A 25873-nucleotide genomic window follows, 5' to 3' on the forward strand; every position below is an offset into this window, starting at 1 on the left:
TTTTATAGGTGAACATTTAAAAAAATGTTTTTAAAGATTTTATTTATTTATTTGACAGAGATCACAAGTAGGCAGAGAGGCAGGCAGGGGGGTGGGAAGCAGGCTCCCTGCTGAGTAGAGAGCCCGACGCGGAGCTCCATCCCAGGACCCTGAGATCATGACCTGCGCCAAAGACAGAGGCTTAACCCACTGAGACCCCCAGCCTCCCCTAAAACATTTTTTTAAATAAAAGTAAATTGAGACTTGAATCTGAATGATACCAGGATTTTTCTATCCCTTTCTTCTTAATTTTGTCTGTCCATATCTCTAATAATTCCAAACCTTAAATGTAATTTTCAGATCATCTAGTCCAACTACCTGAGAAGAAAAGCAGTGTGCAAAAAATACATATTCTCTGTTGAAGATCACAAAGACAATATGGATAGACTAAAGAACCTCATCACTGGATGAGGATAAAGACCATACCTGCTCTTAAAATAAATGAACATCTCATGTGCATTTTAAAAATTTAATTAGCAAAAAATTACTTTATCTTACAAACTAGCTAAGTCAAAAACACAAAATCTGTTTGATCGCAGAATGATTACAAGTGCTTTTCCATCACGGACACAAATGTTACCTTGACCTTGTGATCACAGTGTACATGTGTAACAGGAATACTGCATTCAGGACTTCTTAAGATTTGGAGTGTGGGTAATAACACAGATACTCATAGCTCTGTAGGTTTTATGTTTATCGTGTCTTGTTTTGTTTGTTTAGGCGGAGTTCATACATCCAAGTGCTATTTTTGGTCTTATGAGTTGTAAGGCTAGTGTTGTGTTCAAATATGTGATAACCCCTCAAAGCCTTTTGTGAGTTTCTCCTTGACACTTGTCAACTGAAACAGTTCACCGGTTATAACAGAGTATTTCCTTTACTTCTGGGCTTCTCTGGTTTCCTGTTTCTTTCTCTTGGTTCGTGTGCAGTACGGAAATAGAGGCTTGACTGGGATATGAAACCCTCTATTTTGCAAATTGGAAAATTATTTAATTGCATCACTGTAAGCCATTGAGAGACATGATGAATTTCCAGAATTCGGGAAACATAATTCAGATATTTTATCCAGATCTCTGCCTGTTGAAGAAAGAGTGCTTACATACTACTAACCTAGAGAAGTTGTTGTAGCTGTTGTTTTTCAAATCTTAATTAAGTATATTGCTTTTTTGTCCGTAAAAGCATATGGGAGATGGTTAAATGAGTTTTCAATGAAATGTGAGCTGATGACTCTTGCTTAGTACAAGGAAAACTGATGAGCAGTTAGAGCAGTTAGGAGCCATTACCACAGATAAAGCTCTAAATTAAGGCTTAACTATAAACTTCAAAATTGAGTAACAAAAGGAGCAGGAACCATTAACTAATTGTGATGCAATTCAGTGGAAAGTAGGTAGTGTTGATTTCAAGCACCCTGGCTGTAGGAGCAGAGGTTGCCATTTTACATAATGGTTTCATTAGTTTGACTTGTAAACACATGGAAAAACATTTAAGAGCCCCATTTAGAATTAAAGAAAAGTGTAGGTTTCCTGCCAAAGTGTTAATTCCATATTGCGATTTGAGCTGACAAAAATACCCAGCTTACGCTGTTCAGTGAAGTGCTCCAAACCCAGACATTTTAACTATCCCAGACATTTTAACTATTAGTTTTGAATACCTTTCTAAGAGACAAAGAGCTAAACAGCCAATCTAATAGACTAATAGTGATTTAATTCAGCCTAATAATTAAATCTGATCAATTATTTAGAATGCAATCATTTATTCCTTGGATAGTCAAGTGTAAGAACAATCTATAGATGTCCTCAGAGATGGTGGGACTCTGGTAAGAAGACAGAGGTCACCAGCCTGATAGAGGAAGACGGAGACCATTCCCAAGGACTGAGAAAAATAGCCAAGCCGTGCATTTGAGCATCATCTCTCAGGAGAAACCCTGAGCCATTTTCTCCTTTGCTCACCCCAGTGGAGCCCAATTCAGAAGGTCCTTTGTTCATCAGGGTCAAGAGCCATAATGTAAGGAAACAGGTGTAATCAATAGCCTAAGGAATTTATCACTGAGGGAGGGCAATCAGAGGTTGGACACTAATGCAGGAAGAGAAACCAGACTACAGCCACCAAGTGCCGGGCTTTGGGAATCAGTCGATTTGTTTATTCTTCCTTTCTCCTTCACCTCATGGGGGTCAAAACAACTTGACTTTGATAACGCGATTTTCAAACCACTTACAAAGCAGGTAAATTGTGGTCTTTCTGATATGCTCTCAGGAGAGCAAGTGTTTCCCCCCACCCGCAAGCCCCCACTCCAACCCCCAGCTATTTCCAGCTCCTCTTTCATCAGAAATAGCAAATACAACCACAAGCTTTTGAAGCAGTTTGAATTTTAAAAGGGAAAGGCTTCCATCTACTGGATTCTTTGAGTAATAAAGACTCTGAGTCCACATTAGATTTTCTTTTGCTGTTGGCAGTGCAGAACCCAGCATGTCCACTTAGAAGTTTCATAATTCATTTTTTTAAAGATTTTATTTATTTATTTGACAGACAGAGATCACAAGTAGGCAGAGAGGCAGGCAGAGAGAGAGGAGGAAGCAGGTTCCCCGCTGAGCAGAGAGCCCAATGTGATGATGCGGGGCTCTATCCCAGGACTCTGGGATCATGACCTGAGCCCAAGGCAGAGGCTTTAACCCACTGAGCCACCCAGGCATCCCAAGTTTCATAATTCATTTAATCTGCATTTCATTTTAAGACTTCAGTGGTTAATGAATACATTCAGATATTATAAAACATACCCCCCCCCCTTGTGTTACACAAGGGAGTCAAAAGAAATATATGACTTGCCTTTTCCTTTAAAAAAAACAATTATATGAAACAGTAACATACACAGCAAAAAAGTTCTAGTAATAAAATCCATAATGACAGTAACTTTAACTTGGAATATCAAGCTGATTGAAAGTAATAGAATGTTTTGTTTTATTATACAAATAGAGACCTTTTTTTCTTTTCTAAAAATTGTCTTTTGCCAACAAATCCCATCTCCAGTTAGAATGCCCCTAGTTTGAGTTCAGCTTATGTTACTTAATGACATATCTTCTTGCTGATTTGTTGCATTATGCAGAAGATAGCAGGGGTCCTTTTGGGGGGCATACTTTGAACTACACTAGAGGCTGTATATGCCATTTGAGAAAAGTCATGTAATACTCCTTTTCTATTGTCTTTCACCACTGAGTCAATACAAAGAGGTAAAGATCTATCCCCCATCAGCAGGTTGGATTTTTTAAAAGAACATTAGAAATTAAGGCTTTTGGGGCACCTGGGTGGCTCAGTGGATTAAACCGCTGCCGTCGGTTCAGGTCATGATCTCAAGGTCCTGGGATCAAGCCCCGCATTGGGCTCTCTGCTCAGCGGGGAGCCTGCTTCCCTCTCTCTCTCTCTCTCTCTCTCTGCTTGCCTCTCCGTCTACTTGTGATCTCTCTCTGTCAAATAAATAAATAAAATCTTTTAAAAAAAAGAAATTAAGGCTTTTATTTAAAACAAATTCAATCAATAGAATGCAGCATTTTTTGGCGTCTATCTTATAGTGAACTCTTTTGAATTTAAAATCCCAATTCATGTCAAAGTCATAGTGACTATCTTTTACGCCAAATGAAAATGAATTAGAAGTGATGGATTAATGTCTGTGTGTAACTATGGTAGATATCTGGCAAATAAGATAAAATTTAAAAATCATGGCAAAAATTCTTTTTACTGAGAACTCATAGATATTTAGGACATGATAATCTCTACGTTTTCCAGTCCCATAAGACTTGAAGAAATAAAGCAGAAAAATTTTGATTTGTCTCCTAAACTACAACAAACACCTAAAGGTTTGCAGGTGCGTTCCCCATGACTTCAAATTCCTTCCTTTACAAATTAGTGAATATGTAATTCCACATCTATAAAAGAATTTGTCTTGCTAGAACAAAATTCATTATTGAATTCTATTGAATGAAACAGTGTTGCCATAGACCTCATTTTGAATACTGTTAGCATCAGAACCCAGAATACACTAGAATGTTAGAATCTACCCAGTTGAGATATGACCTTATGATTGTATCTAAAGAGCTTCCTAAAATAGGATTTTTGAAGATTGGGAAATGATTTGCTGAGAATAGTAGATACTCTAGTTCAGATTTAAATATATATAATAGCTTGGTAAGTATATTCAGCAAATACCAACTTACAAACAATGATGTGATAGTAATTCTCTTTAGTAAGGACCTATTTTAGTCCTGTGGTTTCCTGTTTTTGAATTGTCTAAGTACTGTTCGTTATCTTTTTTATGGCTAACCTTTATCACATATCTATAACCCATGCTAATTGACACGGAGAACTTTTTAGTTTTGCATCAGAAGTCTCCTGCCATTTGAGAGACAGTCAAGCAGAAATTAGCTTTTCCTTTGCACTTTATTCCCTAACAAACTCAAGCTCAGACATTCTAAATTTAGCAAGAAATAAAGAATCACTCTGCGGCATTAGTCTATGCATTAACCTTTAGTTATTTAAGAGAGACTTTACAAGGGAAACAAAAATGAAAAGTTACATAGAATTAGTTGATCTGACCAAAAAGGAATAATTTTGTTGACTTGACAAACATTTGTTATTTCCTCTAGGTCCTGGGGATCTAGAAGTGTATAAAATAGGCAAAAATCTTCCTTATCTTCCTGGAGCTTACCTAATAGTAGGAAGACAGTAAATATGATAAATAATTAAATAGTATGTTTGATTATGATAGTAGCTAAAAACATTAGTAGGTCATGAAAGAGGACTGGGCCAGAGTTGCTGTGCCATTTTAGATAGGGTAGTTAGGAAAGGCCTCCTGGAGAAAGTTTAGTGTTTTAAGCATACTTGGCACTGTGGCTTATTGGTGAAAAAGCTCAGGGGTCTTTGAGGACATAGTTTTTATCTAGGTTATCCTGACCTACCTCCTTGTGACACCATGATCTGAGAGTACCCTTAAGCCTAAGTAGACTCCTCAAATTTCAGACCCTCTGACAGTCCAGGGAACTGTGCCAGGGAAACCCAGTTCTCTATAAAGGAATCCCATCCTAATACACCGCATTAAAAATTAAAACCCCATTTAAGAAGTTCACAGGGATCATAGCAGAAGGTTGCTCTGGTATACTTACTCCATATTCACATAAGAATTGTTCGTTTGTCACAGATGTTACTAAAACCTCCTGGTTGACTACCTTGTGAATGATCTGAGATGCACTTTTGTGCTTCTTGATATAATGAAGCAGTGTATAATGACTATTTTATGTTAGGGAGAATGACTTCTGCCCAAACCACCTTCTCATAGGAAAAGCCTGAACTCTAAGAAACTTCTTTCAAAACCGTTATTCCACCTCTGTTGTAGATGCCTTATCTAAAATAGTTCACACTTGCATAAAAATTGAATTTCATTTTGTCTGAATGAAGCAATGCAGAGGTCAGGTTGGCTGCAACAATTTCTTGTATTATAAAAGTATGCATTAAAAGTTCTATCTTATAAAGTAAAAAATACATTTCCCTTGGATTAACCATTGATCTGCACCATTTTGTCATGATGTTTCTGCTTTGGCATGCATAATTAAGAAACTATTGTCTGGGGCCCCTGGGTGGCTCAGTTGGTTAAGCATCTGCCTTCGGCTCAGGTCATGATCCTGGGGTCTTGGAATTAGGCTTCAGATCCGGTTCCCTGAGCGGAAAGCCTGCTTCTCCCTCTTGTTCTGGCCCATCTCCCCTCCCACGCCCGGTTGTGCACTCTCTCTCTCTCAAATAAATAAATAAAATCTTTTTTTTTTCAAATAAATAAAATCTTAAAAAAAAGAGAAACTACTTTCTACACCTAAAATTTGGTGAACTGTAACTTAAAAAAAATGTTTAAGACACAGTCTCAGGAAAATGTCTTATTATACTATAAAAATGAAATCATAAAAATAGCATTTCAGAGAACATATAATAGGTGACTGGAAATACATAATGTCTGCTTAATAAATAATACCTAGCTCTTTTTAAAGTAGAAAAGAAAGCCACATCAGCAACTATTTTTTTTTAAAACAAATTTTATGTCTTTAACCCATTTTGGTAGGACAGTTGGAAATTTGGTTATTTATGTATAATAATACATATTTCATATGGGGTATGAATTACATTCTAATGAAATAAACTCACCATGTAAAATGCGATGAAGTTTTCTCACCTTTTTTAAGAAAGCCTTAAGTTGAATTTTTATTAACAAGGTTTGTTAAAATGTTCTTAACTTTTTGGTAATGTTCTTATTGACCTTATTTAATAATAGAGACCTTGGCTATGAACCTATGAGTAAAAATTAAAATAATGTTTTAGCATAGATAATTTTAAAATAATTCACATTTGGTCTATTAACATTGTTTAATATTTCCCCAAATAGTCTACTTTTTAGATGGCTTTTTGGCTCTCGTGTTGTAGATCTAAAATTTTAAAAAAACGTATAAAAGTTAATTATCTAGAAACTAAAGTGTAAATTATGCTAATATGTTAATAATTACTGGATCTGCATTAAACCCAACACTGTTTATATTCTGTAAAATACTGAGACAGCATTGGTTTATTGTCAAGTAGAAATCTGTAATTATACTAAATGGTAGCCATGCAATTTTAATGTTCTTAAAAATTTGTGATAAAATCTATACCTTTGCAGAGTACTTCTCACCTTAGTATACACTGAACACTGGGCAGGAAGCAAAAAAAAAAAAAAGTAAGATTAAGGACTGCATAAAAATATTAAAGGGATTAAGATCGTTGAGCCCACAGTAAAGCACTGTCTTAATCACTACTATCTGCAGTAACAAATATCTTAATCTATGACTAAAATCACTGAAAGTTGTTTTAAAACTGTTGCAGTCAGTCTAGCAGCAGGAAGGTAGTCAGATGTGAAGTTTTTCTCATTTGTATTTAAAGATTCAAAAAATGAAATAAGATGATAATTTGTCATTAGGTTATGAACTACTTCACTGCAAAGACTGTATCACTGAACAAAAGGCATTTATAATTGTTTTTGGCATTGTAGGAGTCACGGTTTTTGAGTTCTCTCTTCGTGCCATGGTACTTTGTGTGTATTACCTTATTCATTTCCTTCGAGTCTATGGAGTCATTACACTTACTATTTCTATTGCGCCTTCTGCAAGAGTAAAGGAATTTATCCAAGGTCATATGGCTAATACATGATGAATCTGGAATTCATCATCAGGTGGATCATTCACATGTGAAACACCACAGTCAGTCACCCAAGTCTCCATTTCTCTGCAGTTTTCAGCCTAATGCTTATTAGACTATAGTAAAACATTTCGAAAAAAAAGGTGGTAGACTATCTTTATGTATTTTTAAATGAGATTCTGAATGTTTAACTCTAAAAGCCTTTTTAAATGTGTATAAAAAATAACGATACAAATGATTTTAGAATATTATGCCAAAGAATTTCTTTCTTTGTTCTCTAGGAATTTTTTTTTTTTAAGATTTTATTCATTTATTTATTTTGGAGAGTGAGAGAACAGGAGTAAGGGGAGTGGTGAGAGAGGGAATCTCAAGCAGACTCCGTCCAGATGCAGAGCCCCATGCAGGGCTCCATCTCAAAACCCTGAGGTCATGACCTGAGACTAAACCAAGAGTCTGACGCTCCCAACTGTCTGAGCCAACCAGGTGCCCATCTAGAAGAGTTTTCTAAAACAGGATTTAATGCTATCAGTACCAAAAAGGAGACATTTAAAATACAATCTGAAATGACACAAGAGGGTAATATATTATGTATTTATATGTAGTAAATTAACGCAGACTTAGTGGCTTGAAACTATGCACATTTTTTTATGTCACAATTCCTGCAGGGCCAGGCACACTCTGGCTTCAGGGCCTCCCATGTGGCTACAATCAACATGTGAGCTAGGGCTGCAGTCACATCTCAAGGCCTGACTAGGGAAGGATCTCTTTCTAAGTTAATGTAATTGTTGTCAGAATTTAGTTTCTTTGAAGTTGTTAAACTGAGAGGTTCCGTTCCTTGTTGGGTATTAGCCAGCAGTTTCTTGCGATCTGAGTCTCTCCATAGGCAGCTTACAACATGGCAGCCTATTCACCAGAGCCAACAACGGAGAGACTCAGTAGAGAATCTGCTACCAAGATGTAAGTTACAGTCTCTGTTTAATACAGTAATGATATCCCCTCATCTTTGTTACATTCTCTTCCTCAGAAGCAAGCCACAGGTTCTGCCTACGTTCAAGGGAAAAGGCCCACACAGGGGCCTGAATAGTGGGAGGTGGGGATAATCAGGGCCATCGCAGAGACCATTTGCCACAGAAAATAATATAGAAATAAAGAAGTGAGTAGTCATTGGTAGGAGCTAAAGAAAAATACCCTTTTTATCAGTATGTTCCTAAAACACAAAACCAGGTGGCATTTCCTATAGTGCCCACCCACCCAATTCACTCTGTCTCATCTTCCCCACATTTGATTACTGTTGCAGCTGAATGACCACTTCTTCAGAGCTTTCCCGGACCTACCCCACCCTAACCACCAGAGGCTCAATTGCCTGTCTCGTGCTTTTACACTCTGAACATCTCTCAAACAAATTTGTGATTTTTACATTTGGCAATTTTCATTTGTGTTGGCTATTTGATGACTGATGAAGCTGTGAGGGAAGAAACCCTGTATCATTTTTGTTCAGCATTTTACCCCTATCACCCAGCGCAGTATATAACCCAGAAAGAGGAACTATGAAAACAAGTTGACTGAAGGAACAGATGTTAAGGGCACTGACCTAGAAATCAAGAGACCTAGGTTCTAATGTAAGCTCTTTGACTTACCAGCTGTGCTCCTTCCCGTCCAATCAGCTTTCTGAGCCTTAGCTTTTCCAACTGTGAAAGGTCAATTATAACTCAGTGTTATATATATATATATATATATATATATATATATATATTATTATTATAACAGTTAAAATTTTGATGCAGTTTTGTGATTTTATAGTTGTTAACCAGTAAATTTCCACTGCATGGAATTTTTTGCCCAGAGTTTTCAGAAACTAGTCCTCCATTTTCTGATCAGTGATTTTGAGGGTTTAACCTGTTTGCAACAAGTCAACAGTTATTTCTCCCGTCCCCAGAATTCTGGGGACGGGAGAAATAACATGAGAAGCCTAAATCAACATCTGGAAGAGGATTTATAATTTAAAGAACACTCCTGATATTCTTCAGAGTTTGTATTTGAATACCATCACTATGATATGATTCAAAATGCTTTGCTTTCCTCTAGACAAATCAAACTCTCACCAGAAAACAAAAAGACTACCTTGCAAGCATGCTATTCTTTTAAGATGTTGGCCTTCTGCCTTTCCTGTCAGCTGCCCAGCCCTCCGTATGGACCCAGAAGGCTTGCTGAATTAGATGGTGGCACAGACTTAGACCAGTGACATCCTGAGAAAAACACAAAGCTCAAAGAAGGAAGACAGGCGTGTTAGAATTCCCTGTGCTAGAGTAGGAGACCATTATGTAGACTGTATTAGCATCACAATAGCACAGCTGACACACTTGGCCTGTTTCCATCTGTACTGAATGTTGCCCTTCTTTAGTAAGTGCTGAGAAGTTCTCCTACCAACCCGTGTTAAGTCTGGTTTGTGAACTGCATCTGATGTATGCAATAAATAAACTTGGCGTTGTGTTCAGTATCCAGTCTTTGACATGACCAGTGCTGGAGGAAGATAAATACTGCATGGGAACCCCAGGAGCAATATGTTACTCTACCATTCCCAACATCATAAGTCAAGCTCATGCTTATTGAAATTTTTGTCATTGGTTGTTTGGCTGGAACGGCACAGTGTCCTGGGGGTAACTAATGGCTCTCCTTCAGCCTTTCCCGGCTGGCTCATTTATAGTATGTTCGGAACAGAAGGGGAAGTCCGCTGACAGTGGGGACTGAGTATATTTTTGCAAGTTTTCTCTCAAAACAAATCAATGGGTTCTCTTAGAACAGTTTTTTTGTTTGTTTGTTTATTTAATCTGAATTCATGCTGTACTTAGTCGTGTAGCTTCTACACTGAAAGACCCTGATTATGGAATTTATGTTTTCCTGTGTGGCCTACACGTGAAAAGCACCACAGTGCACAAACATGAACAGGGGGAATGGCAAGTGAGAGATGGGGGGCACGTCAGCTGCATTTTATTAGTAGCTTGGGTTTAGAAAAATGCTTGAGTCGAGACCTTGAATAATACCTATAGTAGTGCAATTCTGAGGAGTCTTGAAAGTGATGTATGATATGCTTCTCCCTGAAAGGACATCTGGACCAAAGTTGCTTATTTCCCATTTTGTTCATCTAATCTACAGCAGAGGTGCGCAGGCTCAGAAAATAACCAGGCTGCTCTGCTATGGGAGGTGATGTGGCCCTCGACGTCCGTATCCACAAACTTACTACGTGTGATGCACTATTTAAGTGTTTTACATGTTAACTAAGTGAATAAGCACAAAGACCCTCTGAGGAAGGTGCTAGTATCATGCCCGTTTAATAGAGGAAAGAACTGAGGCCCCATGAGGTACATATAATTGCCCAATTTCACCATCTAGTATGTGACAGAACAGAATTCACACCCAGGCAGTGGGAGCCAGTCTCTAAGTGCACTGGTGTGATCTTAATCTTCCTTAATCATATCTGCATATAATCAGAATTCTTTCCCTTTGCTGCATAAATAGAGATATTAAAATGCTATGGAAGTCATTCCTTTTGAGAAGAATTATGTACCCTACGTTTACATTGTTAGACTGGATTATTAATAATTGAGAAACATAATTGTTAACATGTTCCATAATATAATCTCAGACATTGTTTGAATTAATAAGATGGGGTTGCCAACTTACATTAGTTTTTCTGAGTTGTGTTATTTTCCTTTGTAACTCATAATTCAAAAATATAATTAGATTTTCTTGTTGGCTTTGCAGACAAGAATGCTGAATAAATATAGACTAGGAAGGTGCATTTTAATAAATACTGATAATTGTTAATGAGACCAAGTAGCACTTTGGAAACAAATTTTGCATAAACTTACTTTCTCCATATATATATATGTATTTATCCACACATATATAATACTTCTAATAAGTATAAAGTTATGGTAATTCTAAGTCATAAAAGCAAATTATATAGCAATTTCTTATAAACATGTATATGTGAGACAAAGAGAGAATGAGATGGAAAGCCCAGAAGGAAAAAGAGTATGTACCAGACAATCGTGCAGCTAATATCTAAAGAATGTCAGTTGGTGCCAGATAATGTGCCAGGGACTGAATGTAAACACATCAACAAATATGTGTTTGTATTTCATGCCATTTTCTTGGTTTAATTAAAATCTTAAGATGGAAACTGGCTAATGAAAAAAACTGAACAGCATATTTATTTTTTATTTATTTATAAATTTGTTCATTAAAAAAATTAAAAATTGGGGGGGGGGGCGTTTGGGGTGGCTCAGTCATTTAAGCATCTGCCTTCAGCTCAGATCATGATCCCAGGGTCCTGGGATTGAGTTCGTCATGGGGCTCCCTGCTCAGTGGGGAGTCTGCTTCTCCCTCTCCCTGCTTGTGTGAGCTCTCTCTGTCTCTCTCTTGCTCTGCTCTCTCTCTAATAAAGTCTTTCTAAAATGTTTAAATTTTCTTTTTTTAAATCATGATGGTCCCATTGAAGGAAGTCTTTCAGATCAACTAATTCAGCCAGCTTTTTGGTGTATCTTATTCTTATACATACATAGAATTTTTCTTTAAATAAGCAAAATGAATTAATCAAGCAGCTTCTTCACATTTGGAGATTGACACTTTCGAATCACTTTTCAGTGCAGATTTGCTGATATAGTTGCTAGTTTTCCAGCCACCTATTCTCAGTGCTGTCAAGATGATCAGTGACATAGGCTTTCTGAAAACATTTTCATCCCTGGGATTTTCTTTCAAATTCCCACAACCATTCAGTAAATTTCATTCTGGTACTTTCTGGATTTTACCAGAAGTACCAAAGGAAAGTTTTTCAGACAATAATCGGGACATATTTAAATGTCCATTGATTTAAATGCTCATCAGTTAATGAATAATTACTGAAATTGCAATTGGCTAGTTATTACACAAAGAGAAAAAAAATAGTTTGCATGTGCTCAAGCCATAACAACTACAATATGGCTTTCTCTCTAGGAGCAAAGTAAGGTGATACTGATTATAAAATATATCACTGTTTCAGAGATAGTATAATAATATCTGTGTCAAGAACTGAAGGAACGGTTATCTTTGGATAGCACTTTGTGAAGCACTTTGTGGAAATATGTTGGTAGGCTAGTCAGTTGCCGACTGAAACTTCCTAGCTTGTACTTGCCAGGTCAGTAGAATGAATCCGAGTGATGCCGGACTGGTGAATGTGGTTGTCTTCCCATGTCCCCGAGCAGAGTCACTGTGGAGTGGTGCCGGCCCCTCTTCGGGCTGCTTGCACACTACTGTATGTGACACCACTTTGGACGGGCTCCAACCTAGAGCATATTGGAGGAAACAGGTCTACAGGAGAATGTGGGGATGGGGCACGGGGTGCCAGCAAAGTTTGCACAGATCTGCCGTGGGAGAGGACCTGGAGCTGAGGCCTGGCTGGAGGGGGCTGTCAGCAGGAGAATGCTGGGACATGCAGGAGAATGTCTGTGTATCTAGGCTGGGGTTCAAAGAAGGGACGTGGCACCTGCCAGCTTTTTTGTTCTTGGAGGAGTATCCTAAGGATCTCTGTGCCTCCAGCACAGGCTCTGAGATTAGTAAATAGATCTCCCTCCTGTTTGCACCAGGCATTTTTCAACCTGTTGCTTTTCTATGCTATATCTCAGCCTGCTGATTTTTAAAGTTGCATGCTGTTAAACTGTTAAGCCCTGCTGATTATAAGAACTTTTGAAATTAGGCCCCTCTGGTTTTCAAAGTCAAATGTTACGGGGATTCAACTTCTCTTTGGTCTGCTGCTTTCCCCTTTCTGTCCGCATGTCTTCCCCCTCTCCTATGTGCAATCCTGTGAGTCTGTTTAGCTCCCAACTGCCTCTTGAACCTTCCTACCCTCTTGATGTGGCCTCTTCTCTACAGTTAGCTGTGGAGAGTCTGTTCTGCCATTCTTCAGGTTGTTTTCCGGGTTCTTTCCAGGCATGTGGCTGTTACCTAGTTGTATCCTTGTGATAAGATGAACTTAGCACCCTCATACTCTGTCATCTTCCCTGGAAGTCGCTAGTAAACAGTTTTAAATTGTAGTATGATACTATTTATCTCCACATAATAAAAAGTGGTAAACAAAATCATAAATTAAAAGAGTCAGTGTTTTGGAAGGGAAATTAGGTTCTTACACCTTAAGACGGTTATGTGAATTTGAATAACTTTCTGGAAAGCGGGTTAGTAATAGGTATTTTTTAAAGTCTTGAAATCAGCATATAATTTATGAAAATATATTACTTCTAAAAATGACCTTCATGAAATAGTCAAGGGCATAATAAAAATGTACAAATATGTTCATTGATTTCAAAGTCCAAAATTAGAAACAACTTGAATGTCCAAGTATAGGGCATTGATTAAATAAGCTATTACCAATTAGTAAAATAGAATACCATAGAGGCATTAAAAACAAAGTTACAGGAGAGTTTAGAGGACCTGAAAAGTGTTCATGACATATTGTTTTAGGGAGAAAGTAAATTGCAAGTACATATTACAGTGTGAATCATTTTTTTGCAAGAAAAGTACATTATAGTTATCCTTAAATAGAAGTCCAGAAAAGTCATTACCATAAGGTAAATACAGTCATATTACAAGTGATTTTTTGTTTTACTTTTCATAGTTGTTAATGTTTTATAATTATTTGCAATTAATACATATTTTTCAAATAATTGTAAGAAGTTTTTTGAAGACCAATATACAAATTGTACACAAATTTTTCCTTACTACTGGGGGTTAAAAAAATGCATATAAGTACAGTAATAGTATTTTTATTGGCTCAGTATGTCCTTTAGATTTTCCATAGAATTCATGAGTTATAGAGCAAATGTCTACATACTCTGTTCTACCTTCTGAAAGATGATAAACACTGCCTTCATATCCTTACTTGGAATTTTTTTTCCTAGCAGTTACAGATTTTATACTCCATTTGCTTTAACTGATACTAAATTGACCTTTATTTTTAAAGGCCATTGCAAAGATTCATTCTTCTTGTTTCCCATATTCTCATTGATTAGGGATCAAGCAGTTGAATATGAGACTTCTATTGCCAAATTGAGCTGAAGTTTGAGGCAATTACCTAGAAACTTTAGCCTCAAGATATGCCCAAACTTTTGACTATGGGATCAGACAGACTTAAATAAATTGGCAAGATGTCTAATACTTGCAGCTTCCATGTAATATACATTCTCAGTAGAAGCTATGATCTTTGTACCATTCATTATCTCATTTTTACTCCATTAAAACAAAATTGCAGTAATAATAGGAAATGATAAATTCAACAGATAATCACTATATATTATTAGCTGGCATGTGCCATCAGCCTCTTAATGTAATTCTGTCCAGTAACTTCCTAATGAGTGGTTATGAGCATGGGTAATTTGTGTGCATGTCAAGAACAGAAAAAAATTAAAATGGTGATTTAAAAGACTAGTTTAAAATTAGAAAAATTTTTGAAATAATCTGCTAAACCTCTGACACAATGTAGTTTTTAGATATTCTAGAATACAATAATCTCTAGGTAGCTTAAAATGATTTTTTATTATTACTTCTCTTGAGGAGAAAGAAAATACAGATCCTTATCCATAAAGCTCCTGAAGATAGATTTTTCAAAATAAATAACAAAAAAAAGGTGATTTTCTCTTAATAAAGAATTTTGCAAATATATTTAAAAATTATGAGTTGAAACTATGTATAATGGTCTACTATAATATATAAGGATATCATTAATATGATATCACTGTATCTAAAAAACATTGATTAGCTGCATAGTTTTAACTGTGCTTAAGGAAAAATAGATTCTTTTTAAAGATTATTTATTTTAGAAAGAGAGAGAACATGTATGCACATGAGCGGGGTTAGGGGTAGAGGGAAAGAATCCTCATGCAGACTCTAATGAGTGTGGAGCCCTGAGCTGGGGCCCAGGAGATCATGACGTGAACTGAAATCAGGAGTCAGACGCTTAACTGACTAAGCCACCCAGGTGCCCAGATAGGAGACTTTTTATTTTAATTTTCTTTATTTATTTGGTAAGAGTTAGTGAGAGAGGGAATACAAGCACAAGGAGTTGGAGAGGGAGAAGCAGGCTTCCTGCCAAGCAGGGAGCCTGATGCGGGCTCGATGATCCCAGCTGTGATCATGACCTGAGCCAAAGGAGAAGCTTAATGACTAAGCCACCCAGGTGCCGCAAGTGGAGACTTTTTAAAAGTTTTTTTCCCCCCTCTCTCTCTCTCTCTCTTTTTTTTTTTTTTACTAGCAAAGGGAACATGCTGTTTTCATTTTTCTCAGTTATTTTGGGTCTTCATATATATTTTATTTTATTTCATTACAATGTCAATATAATAAAAAATTTATATTTTTAGTAACATTTTTCCATGTTCTAATACAGACCTAATTGTTTCAATATATGTATTTTTGACAATTAGATATACCATTGATCTACTTGAGCATTCCTGATTAAAGGAAATCATTTGCCCTCTTCTCTCCATTAAGCTATGCTGCAGTTCTATGTTTTTATAGAGAAAACTCTAAGCCTTGGCCTAAAATCAGGCTATTCTGTCATCAGGTATCTTGATTATGGGGAACCAGAACTATAGGCCTCTTAGCCATCTACTAAGTTCAAGGAAGAACTTGAGATTATCATGATCTTCAGTCTGTTATTTTTTAAAAATTTAAAACAGGATTACATACATAAATTTAATACTGCCTTAAAATAAATTTCTAAATGATGAAAAAAGGACAAGTTATTAAATAAAATATATAACAAACCTGTATGTATTATCATTTACTTATTAAACACACCTGCAAACTGGGAGTTAATTAAAATACCTTTTTAACTTATGAAGCTTTATCTGATTGTCAGAGCTTTCTCAGGGTTTGTGCAAGTCCTGCTGAAAGACTTATCTTAAAAACTTGAAGCTTTTATAAGTTGCCTTTGAGTTAGATTCATTCTATTGCAATATTCCTCCCTCCCCCAACTCTGTTTTTGTCATAGCATTTATCACCTTCTGATGTATTCCTGTATATGCCTCCCTCTTCTAGAATGTAAACTCCATAGAGGAAGATATATATTTTTAAAAATTTTTTAATTAACATATAATTTATTATTAGCCCCAGGGGTACAGGTCTGTGAATCGCCAGGTTTACACGTCACAGCACTCAACCTTAGCACATACCTTCCCCAATGTCCATAACCCCACCACCCTCTCCCTACCCTGCCCCCACAACCCTCAGTTTGTTTGTGAGATTAAGAGTCTCTTATGGTTTATCCCCCTCCTGATCCCATTTGTTTTCGTTTATTCCTTTCCTATCCCCCCAACCCCCCACGTTGCCTCTCAACTTCTAGAGAAGATATTTTTAAATTATTTTGTTCACTGATACATCCCAAGTGCTTAGAAAATGTGTCTTGTATGTGGTTGAAACACATTAAATATCTGCTAACTTAATCTTGTCTTGGCCTCTGCTCTGCAGTTTTTCTTTTTTTTCACTTTCTCTTTCCGTCTGTTTGTTTATCTCACTCCTCCTATATTCGTGTCATTGTCTTAGGCAGTCTCTATATGGCACCCTCCGAAGTTCCAGGCTTAAATCATCTTTACAGCTAGCAATTCCAGAGGAAATAGAGCTTTAACTTCCTAGTGGTCCTAGCAAATTCTCAGAGTATATACTTTTATTAAACTGGCTGGTCCATAGGCCCATTCCTGAGCCAATCATTGAAATGGGTTATATGTAAGGTGGAAAAAAGGAATGCTTTGATTGTCTTGGGTGTTACTTGGAATTTGGCCTGAGCAACAGCAGCATCCTCTGGGAACTTGTTAGATATGCAGTCTCAGGCCTTCTTCCAGATGAACTGAATCAGAATCTGCATTTAAACAGATTCCTTGGTCATACCCTTTTATGCCCCCAGTTGGAGCTAGAAAGTTGGAAAGGATAGTGTGGTCACCAAACCACAAAAACAAAAAGTGGGAGAGGAATGATTGCTCAAAGAGAACTTGAATGCTCTTATCAGAAGACAAAATGGATATTGGGCATGCAGCAAGAAGAGATACCCATTACAATTTACATGTACTCAGCAATTATTATGTATCAGGCACTGTACTATGCCTTTTTCAGATATTATATAGTATTCATAACATCATATAAGACATTAACAGATAGCATACCCTGGGCTTCAAGTGACCAAGTAATTTATCCAAAGTTTTTGTTGTGGAGGCAATAACAGAATTAATCTATAATAAAACATCAAGTAGATCATGGAGAATGATCAAGCAAAATGGAGGGATAGAGCAGTGACCCAGAATGATGGCAACAAGGGATTGATTTAGATAGGAAGGTCAGGGTGAATCTGAGGAAATGAATTCTCAGCAGGTGCTTGAATGTAGTAACAGACGGCTCATGGAAGTTTCTGGTTAATACCACTCTAGACAGGAGAAAGGACAAGTACAAAGCCGTGAGTAAGGAATGAACTTGGCATGTTTGAAGAAAAGCAAAGAAAAAGGGACCTGGGTGGCTCATTTAAGTCATTTAAGTGTCTAACTTGGTTTCAGCTCAGGTCATGATCCATGGGTGATGGGATTGAGCCCCACTTTGGGCTCTGTGCTCAGCGAGAAGTCTGCTTGAAGATTCTCTCCCTCTGCCATCTCTCCATGCACACATGCACTCTCTCTCTCTCTCTCTCAAATAAATAAAGTTTAAAAAACAACAACAACAACAAAGGATAAAAAAAAAAAAAAAAAGCCAGTATGGCCACAGTAAAGTAAATACAGATGGTTAGATCATAGATATAATCAAGAACCATGTCAGAAGGATCTTAGGCAATAGTTAGGATATTGTCAATTATTCCTAGCACAATGAAAAAGCCATTAGAAGCTTTGAAGCAGGGTAGTGACATGACTTTCTTTTTATTTCAAATATATTGTCCAGGGAGCAGGTAGTAGTGAATAAAGGATAGATGGAGAAATGTAAGATGTCAGGGGCACTAGTTAGAAGCCTCTTACAATGCTGGTTTAGTCAAGAGAGGAGGGATTATGCACCCAGGATGGCAAAGGAGATGTTTGATGGACTGAGGATATATTGTGAATACAGAACAAATAAGACTTGCTAATGAGCTGAATATGGGAGTATGAGTTAAATATAATTACTTTTATATTGTTTCCCTGAGAAAATGGGTGGGTATTTGTGGTGGTTGATGAAACGGAGAATCTTGGAGATGGTGAAGTTGAAAAATCAAGAGGACTGTTGGAGACATATCCAATTTGAGATGCCTGTTTAAGACCCCAGGGAAATTATTGGGTCAACAGTTGAGTAACTATTTTAGAGAGGCTTAGGTTGCAGATAAGAGTTTGGGAAACATGTGAGAGTGTATTTCAAGCCATGGAGCTGAATAATTCAGGCTCTACTTCACAGTCTTTCAGTGGCACAGGCTAAGCCATGCCTGCTGTGGTACAAGGCTTCCTCAATCCCTGGAGTAAAGGAAAAAAAGAGCTAGAGGGTCTTCCCTGGTCTTCATACCTGGTTATCCCTTTTTAAGACAAGTCTAGTAGATATTTTCCCAAAGGATACAAAAATACTGATTTGAAGGGACACATGCACCCTGATGTTTATAGCAGCATTATCAACAATAACCAAGCTATGGAAAGGGGCCAGATGTTCATGGACTGATAAATGGATGAAGAAGAAGGGGTATGCATCCACAAATATTACTCAGCCATTAAAAAAAAGAATGAAATCTTGCCATTTACAATGACTTGGATGGAGCTGGAGAGTATAATGCTGAGCAAAATAAGTCAGTCACTGAAAGATAAATACCATATGATTTCACTCTTATGTGGCATTTAAGAAACAAAACAAATGAGCAAAGGAGAAAAAAAAAGACAAAGACAAACCAAGAAACAGACTCTTAACTATAGAGAACAAACTGATTGTTATATGTAAGTGATGAATCACTAAATTCCACTCCTGAAACCAGTAGTACACTATATGTTAACTAACTAGAATTTAAATAAAAACTTGAAAAAAATATATATAATGAGATGTAGAGAACTTAGGGGGCACCTGGCTGGTTCAGTTGGTAGATCGTGCAACTCTTACCTCAGGGTTGTAGGTTCGAGCCCTACGTTGGGTGTAGAGATTACTTAAAAATGAAATCTTAAGAAAAAAAATCAGAAGACATTTGTACCTTTCCCCTATAGTTTATTGGCCAGCGACAGTCAATGCCCTTGCCTAACTGAAGGGGCTGAGAGTTGTGGAGAAATATATGAATGTTGGGTGACTACTGCTGTCTCTCACATAATGTCTCACTTGTTTTTTTAGGGCCCAACTAATAGTTGTTTTTATTTATTTTTAATTCTTTTTTTTTAGTTTTATTTTAATTCTAGTATAGTTAACATACAGTGTTACATTAGTTTCAGGTGTATAATATAGTGGTTCAACAATTCCATACGTTACCCCCTGCCCGTCACAACAAGCACACTCCTTACTCCCCGTCACCTATTTCACCCATCCCCAATTAACCTCACCTCTGGCAATGATCAGTGTGTTCTCTGAATGGTTAAGAGTCTATTTCTTGATTTGTCTCTCTTGCTTTTTTTCCTTTGTTCATTTGTTTCTTTAATTACACATATGAGTGATATCATATGGTATTTGTCTTTCCTTGACTGATGTGTTTTGCTTAGCTTCATACTCTCTAGCTCTATCCAAGTCATTGCAAATAGCAAGATTACATTCCTTTTTGTGATTGAATATTTCACTGATCACACACACACACACACACACGCACACCCCATATCTTTATATACTCATCTATCAATGGACAAGTGGGCTGCTTCCATAATTTGGCTGTTACAAATAATGCTGCAGTAAACATAGGAGTGCATGGACTCCTTCAATTAGTATTTTCATACTCTTTGGGTGAATACACAGTAGTGTGATTACTAGATCATATGGTAGTTCTATTTTTAATTTTTTAAGGAAACTCAATACTGTTTTCCACAGTGGCTGCATCAGTTTGCATTCCCACCAACGAGGGTTCCTTTTTCTCCACATCCTCGCCAACGCTTGTTTCTTGTGTTTTTGATTTTCATCATTCTGAGAGGTAGTTTTGATTTGCATTTCCCTGATGATAAATGACAATGAACAACTTTTTATGTATCTGTTGGCTATCTGTATAGCTTCTTTAGGAAATGTCTGTCTGTGCCTTCTGCCTTAATTTTTGAGTGTTGAGTCTTATGAGTTCTTTATATATTTTGGCTACTAACCCTCATAGTATCTTACTTCTAAGCAGGAAAATAGAACTACAGAGGGAAAAAAAACCATCCTCACCAAAATATTAAGATAAGCCCATAGTATTTTTGTGCTTTTCTAAGAGTAATTAAAGTAATTATCTAAGACTAAGACAAAACTCATGTTGTAGTGGCAATGCCATGGGGGTAGCTTAGGAGTCTTAGGGTGAGATGGTTTTAGCTTTTCTCAATACTAACTGCCATTTTAGACCGAACAAATCTTTGCCAAATCTGATGTGGGCAATTAATATTTTCTCTTACGTAATGTGAAATAGATGCAAATGAATCTTCAAACTCCCTTCCAATCAGAAAACTGCACATAAAAACCTCCTGAGAAAAAATTCTGGAGCCAGGACTATTGTCTTTTAATGACGAAAAAGGAAAGATAGTAATATATAAATAAGATATCTCAAATTTGCCTACCTCAAAAATGAAATAGAACAGAAAAGTAAAACTGATTGTTGAAGTCCTCTGAAGCTACAGTGCCCTTCTTTTTCTCTTTTCCCTGGATCCAGTGGAATCTCTTTAAATGATTTTCAAGACTATGTATTAGATCACTGCAGTTGATAAAGCCCTTAATAGAAAGAAATTCGTGTAGTGATCTCTTTGAAAATGTTTTCCAGCTTCTTCTTTTGAAGGTTGCATTCCAGTTTGCAAGTTCTGAATAGGATTATTTTGAAAACAAATATTTATGTGTTTAAAAAGCCCAAAGACCTTGTTGTGTTCTGTCCAAACACGAGCTAAAAAAATCAATATTGTCTTTTAGAAGGAAATGGTTTGGCTGTTTAAGCATCGTCAGAGTGCTTTCTAATAACACTAAGGCATTTAATTTTGGAAAAACAAAAATTAAGAATTTTTAAGGAACAGTGGGGGAAGGGAGAAGCTAAGAGGTGGTAGGCTTTGAAGAGTGTCACCACACTTGAATAGAGTGACTCAAATAATGGCATTAGTTACAGACATCTGCATTGCCCAAGCAATTATTCATTGTTTTATAGAATGGTTGTTAGGTTGTGCTGTTTGGCTGAGATAGAATGTGCCAAATACTGGGCCTTTTTTTTTTTCCTGTGCCCAACTCTGGTTGCTTACTCATCTTAAAGAAAAATGTGAAACACAGACCTTGTAAAAAATAATTTAAGAAAAGCAATCTTCTCACAGTTATTTAGTCATTTCAGTCAAATCATTTTTAATATTGATAGTAATGAGCAAATCACGTCACCATGGTATAGAAATTAGTAGCATTGCTGTTTTTAATTCTCAACTAAAAAGCATCATTTTACGATCATCAATGGAAATATTCCTTTTAATTTCATATATTCTGCTATTACATGAATTGAACTTAAGTAGTTTTAATGAACACATGTGAGTATAAGCCATTTCCTTATTTTAGCTTATTTATTCACTAACTTACTTATCTAAGAATTTGGGGTGGCTCGCATTTAACTCATAAAATAATACAGAAAAAATAAGAAAAAATCAGGTCTGTCGTAAACCTAGATAGAATAAAAGTTCAAGAAGAAGAGATAAAGTTAGAACACATAAGTGTTCATTGTGAGGATCATATTTATATAAATTTATCATGAAATCTACGGTGGTGAATAAAAGACACTCAAAATACAAGGATTGGAATTTTTATGAAAGAGAGATGGCCGTATTATTGCACAGCTCAGTTAAGCTTTGATTATGAGATACTAAATTAATACCAATTTACACTTACTTGATTAATTATTCCATGTAAGAAGTGTAAGTGTTTGGTGATAAATATTTGTGCTTGAAAAGTCATAACCAAAGGAAAAGCTGTTTTTTCTATCCATTTCATGTACTAATTGGTTGCTAGTAAGAAAATCAGTGGAGTAGCAGCTGCGTATGCAATTGAATTTGATGGAATTGTAATTACAGAGGGGAAGAAAACTGACAGCAAAGTAAACAGAGGAAACCCATACTAAGTCAAAAATAGCACAAACTGATTTGTGTGTTTCTCTGAAAAATTCCAGGTGTTGTCAAAGTGGATTATGGAGATGTGTCAGTCAGAAAAACACTAAGAGAAAACCTGAAGTGTAAGCCCTTTTCTTGGTACCTTGAAAACATCTATCCGGACTCCCAGATCCCGAGACGTTATTACTCACTTGGTGAGGTATGAATTATTTATTTTGGTTAAGTTATAAATATATTTTGCAAATGGAGCAATTCTGAAGGAGCTCAATATTTTTTATGTTGTGAATAAAATGCTTTCCGGGTTTTTAAATGGATCTGTTTTAAATAACTTCTCAAGTCACTTATGGTCTCAAGGACCAATAAAAGTCTTTATCATTGGGATTTGCAAAAGTAAGGGGATAGTTTAATACTAAACAGTATTTTCTTGTTTCTTTACCAACAGTTCAGAAACATTTTGTGATATGGACCTTGCTCTCTTAAAATTTACTGTGAACCCCAAGAGCTTTGGTTTAGGTGGGTTAAAACTATTCATACTTCATGTATTGAACCTAAACCTGAAAACTGTAAAACCCATTTATTAATTTATTAAAAACAATGTTCTCCATTACACGTTAATTTAAGTAATGCATTTTTAAAAATAAATATATTTTCCAAAACAAAATCAAACAGTAAGATTAGCATCAGTCATATTTTTGTAAATTACATTACTGTCTGGCCTGATAGAAGTTAACTGGAGTCTGTTTTGGTATTTAGTCTACTGTAATATCACAAACCATGTAGCCTCTGAGAGACTCCTTGTACTTCACGGGAAGTGAAAGTGCAAACTGCAAGTAATTTCATAGTGTTACTGTATAATTCTGCTGACTTTAGGCCCACTAAAAACCATTGATCCTCTACCATTGTTTTCCAAAATACCTATTTAAATTTTTTTTAAATTTAAATTCAGTTGATTAACATATAGTGTATTTTTGGTTTCAGAAGTAGAGGTTAATGATTCATCAGTCTTACTGTATAATACCCAGGGCTCATTACACCATGTGCTCTCCTTAAAATGTTTTCCAAAATATCTACTATCTGTAAAAATACATAGTTGGCTTCATTATGATTATATAAACGTATTCATAATATATATTTAGCTGCTCAAAATAAGAACTGTTCCTTTATGAATTATATGTCTCAAATTGTAATTTCCCACTTAATAGGGATCAGCTTAGGGAATCAAAACTAATTTAATATTGGTTGTAATTAAAGCATTTTGACAGAAATGATACAATGCACATGGAAAATAATTATTAATAAAGTATGTCTTTAGGTTGAAACTGCTATTTTCTTAGGTCATATTAGTAGAATATCTGAACATGTGTGAAAATGTCTAATACTTTTTTGGTTCATTTGCCAAAAATAACAATCTGTAACTTTATCCATTCTGTCACTTTAATCCATAAACATTATTTATGATTTACTAGAAAATAATTGAAGCAAAAAATACTGAGACTGAGTGGACCCCTAGCCAAATTGTTTTTTTTTGTTTTTAATTTTTTTTTATAAATATATAATGTATTTTTAGCCCCAAGGGTACAGGTCTGTGAATCATCAGGTTTACACACTTCACAGCACATCCCCCCCCCCGCAATGTCCATAACCCCACCACCCTCTCCCGACCCCCCTCCCCCCAGCAACCCTCAGTTTGTTCTGCGAGATTAAGAGCCTCTTATGGTTTGTCTCCCTCCTGATCCCATCTTGTTTCATTTATTCTTTTCCTACCCCCCAAACCCCCCATGTTGCATCTCCATTTCCTCCTATCAGGGAGATCATATGATTGTTGTCTTTTTCCGACTGACTTATTTCACTGAGCATAATACCCTCTAGTTCCATCCACATTGTTGCAAATGGCAAGATTTCATTTCTTTTGATGGCTGCATAGTATTCCATTTCTTTTTCCTTTTTTTTAAGATTTTATTTATTTGACAGAGGGAAAGATAGCAAAAGAGAAGAGTAGGGGGAATGGGAGAGGGAGAAGCAGGCTCCCCACTGAGCAGAGCGCCTGATGTGGAGCTTGATCTCAGGACCCTGGGATCATGACCTGAGCTGAAAGCAGGCACTTAACAACTGAGCCACCCAGACACCCCAAAAGGCTGATATTCTGTGTCCACATCCCTGGTCTAGTTGTCAAATCTCGTTAGCCACATAACATCTTTTTATAGAATCTTTCAGTTTTCATCTATTTAACATTAATCTGAATAATGTAGTGCAAGGATTTATGTGTAATAACAGTGAATGTATGACCTTATTTAAAGATTTTTTTTTTTTTAATTTTGGGGAAAAATAGCATGGGGGGAGGGACAGAAAGAAAGGGAAAGGAGCATCTCTCTCTCTCTCTCTTTCAAATAAATAAATAAATCTTTAAAAAAGAAAAAAAAAAAGAGGAAACGGAGTGGGAGAGAAAGAAGCAGATTCCCCACTGAGCCCAAAAAGCCCATCTCAGGATTTGATACTAAGACCCTGAGGTCATGACCTGAGCCAAAATCGTGTTGGTTGCTTAACTGACCGAGCCACCCAGGCACCCCTGTACAACTTTCTAAGTGTGACTCTAGTTACTTAATAGTCCTGTGCCTCAGGGTGTTTTGTTTTGTATTGTTTTGGTTTGTTTTTATTAAGGGCGAGGATTGTTGCCATTGTTTTCAAATAATGTAACATTCTGTGTAAGCACTAATGTTACAGGGATTTATATTCAATACATACATTACATGAGTGCTTTTTATTTATTTATTTTTTTAAGATTTTATTTATTTATTTGATGGAGAGAGAGAGATAGCAAGAGAGAGAACACAAGCAGGGAGAGGGAGAAGCAGGCTTCCTGCAGAGCAGAGAGCCTGATATGGGACTCGATCCCAGGACTCTGGTATCATGACATGAGCCAAAGGCAGATGCTTAACAACTGAGCCACCCACATGCCCGCATGAGTGCTTTTTAAGCTAGAACACTGTTTACATGCTGGTTATTATGATCTAGTGCTTCTAAAGATCCCCAATATCTAATACTTTCATTTCTTTACTGAAAAGTTTGTTTCAACAATCGTGAACCTGACTTGTGCTGTAAGAAGAAGAGCATGTTTCTGTTCCTGTTATAGAGTGCTGCTCCTGCTGCATTCAGGGGACTTAGCTGATGAATGAACACTGATTACTTTTTCTACAAGGAGGTATAACCAGGGACTATAATGAAACAGATATGAGTAAGGAGGACTTTTTAGAAATTTTCTGGGGCCACCAGAGTGACTCCTGAAAAGGACTCTAAAACAGAATCTAGATGTTTACTTCTGTGTTAAAAATCCAATTTTATGGTTTCCTGTACTACATCGAGGAAACCTAATTAACTGATTTCCTGAAAAAGGAAAAATAGAGTGT

General features: G+C 36.5%; 1 protein-coding gene across 3 annotated transcripts in view; it reads left to right on the plus strand.

Annotated features, from left to right (window-relative positions):
• The window catches only part of GALNT13 (polypeptide N-acetylgalactosaminyltransferase 13), a 533010-nt gene that overhangs the window by 449676 nt on the left and 57461 nt on the right, over nucleotides 1-25873 (plus strand). For all 3 annotated transcript variants that reach the window (XM_059393983.1, XM_059393985.1, XM_059393984.1), the window contains one exon: nucleotides 22529-22668. In XM_059393983.1, coding sequence (XP_059249966.1) covers nucleotides 22529-22668 — 140 coding nt within the window. The remainder of the gene's footprint in view (nucleotides 1-22528; nucleotides 22669-25873) is intronic.

Source organism: Mustela nigripes, chromosome 3 (assembly GCF_022355385.1).
Source record: "Mustela nigripes isolate SB6536 chromosome 3, MUSNIG.SB6536, whole genome shotgun sequence".
Lineage (NCBI taxonomy): Eukaryota > Metazoa > Chordata > Mammalia > Carnivora > Mustelidae > Mustela > Mustela nigripes.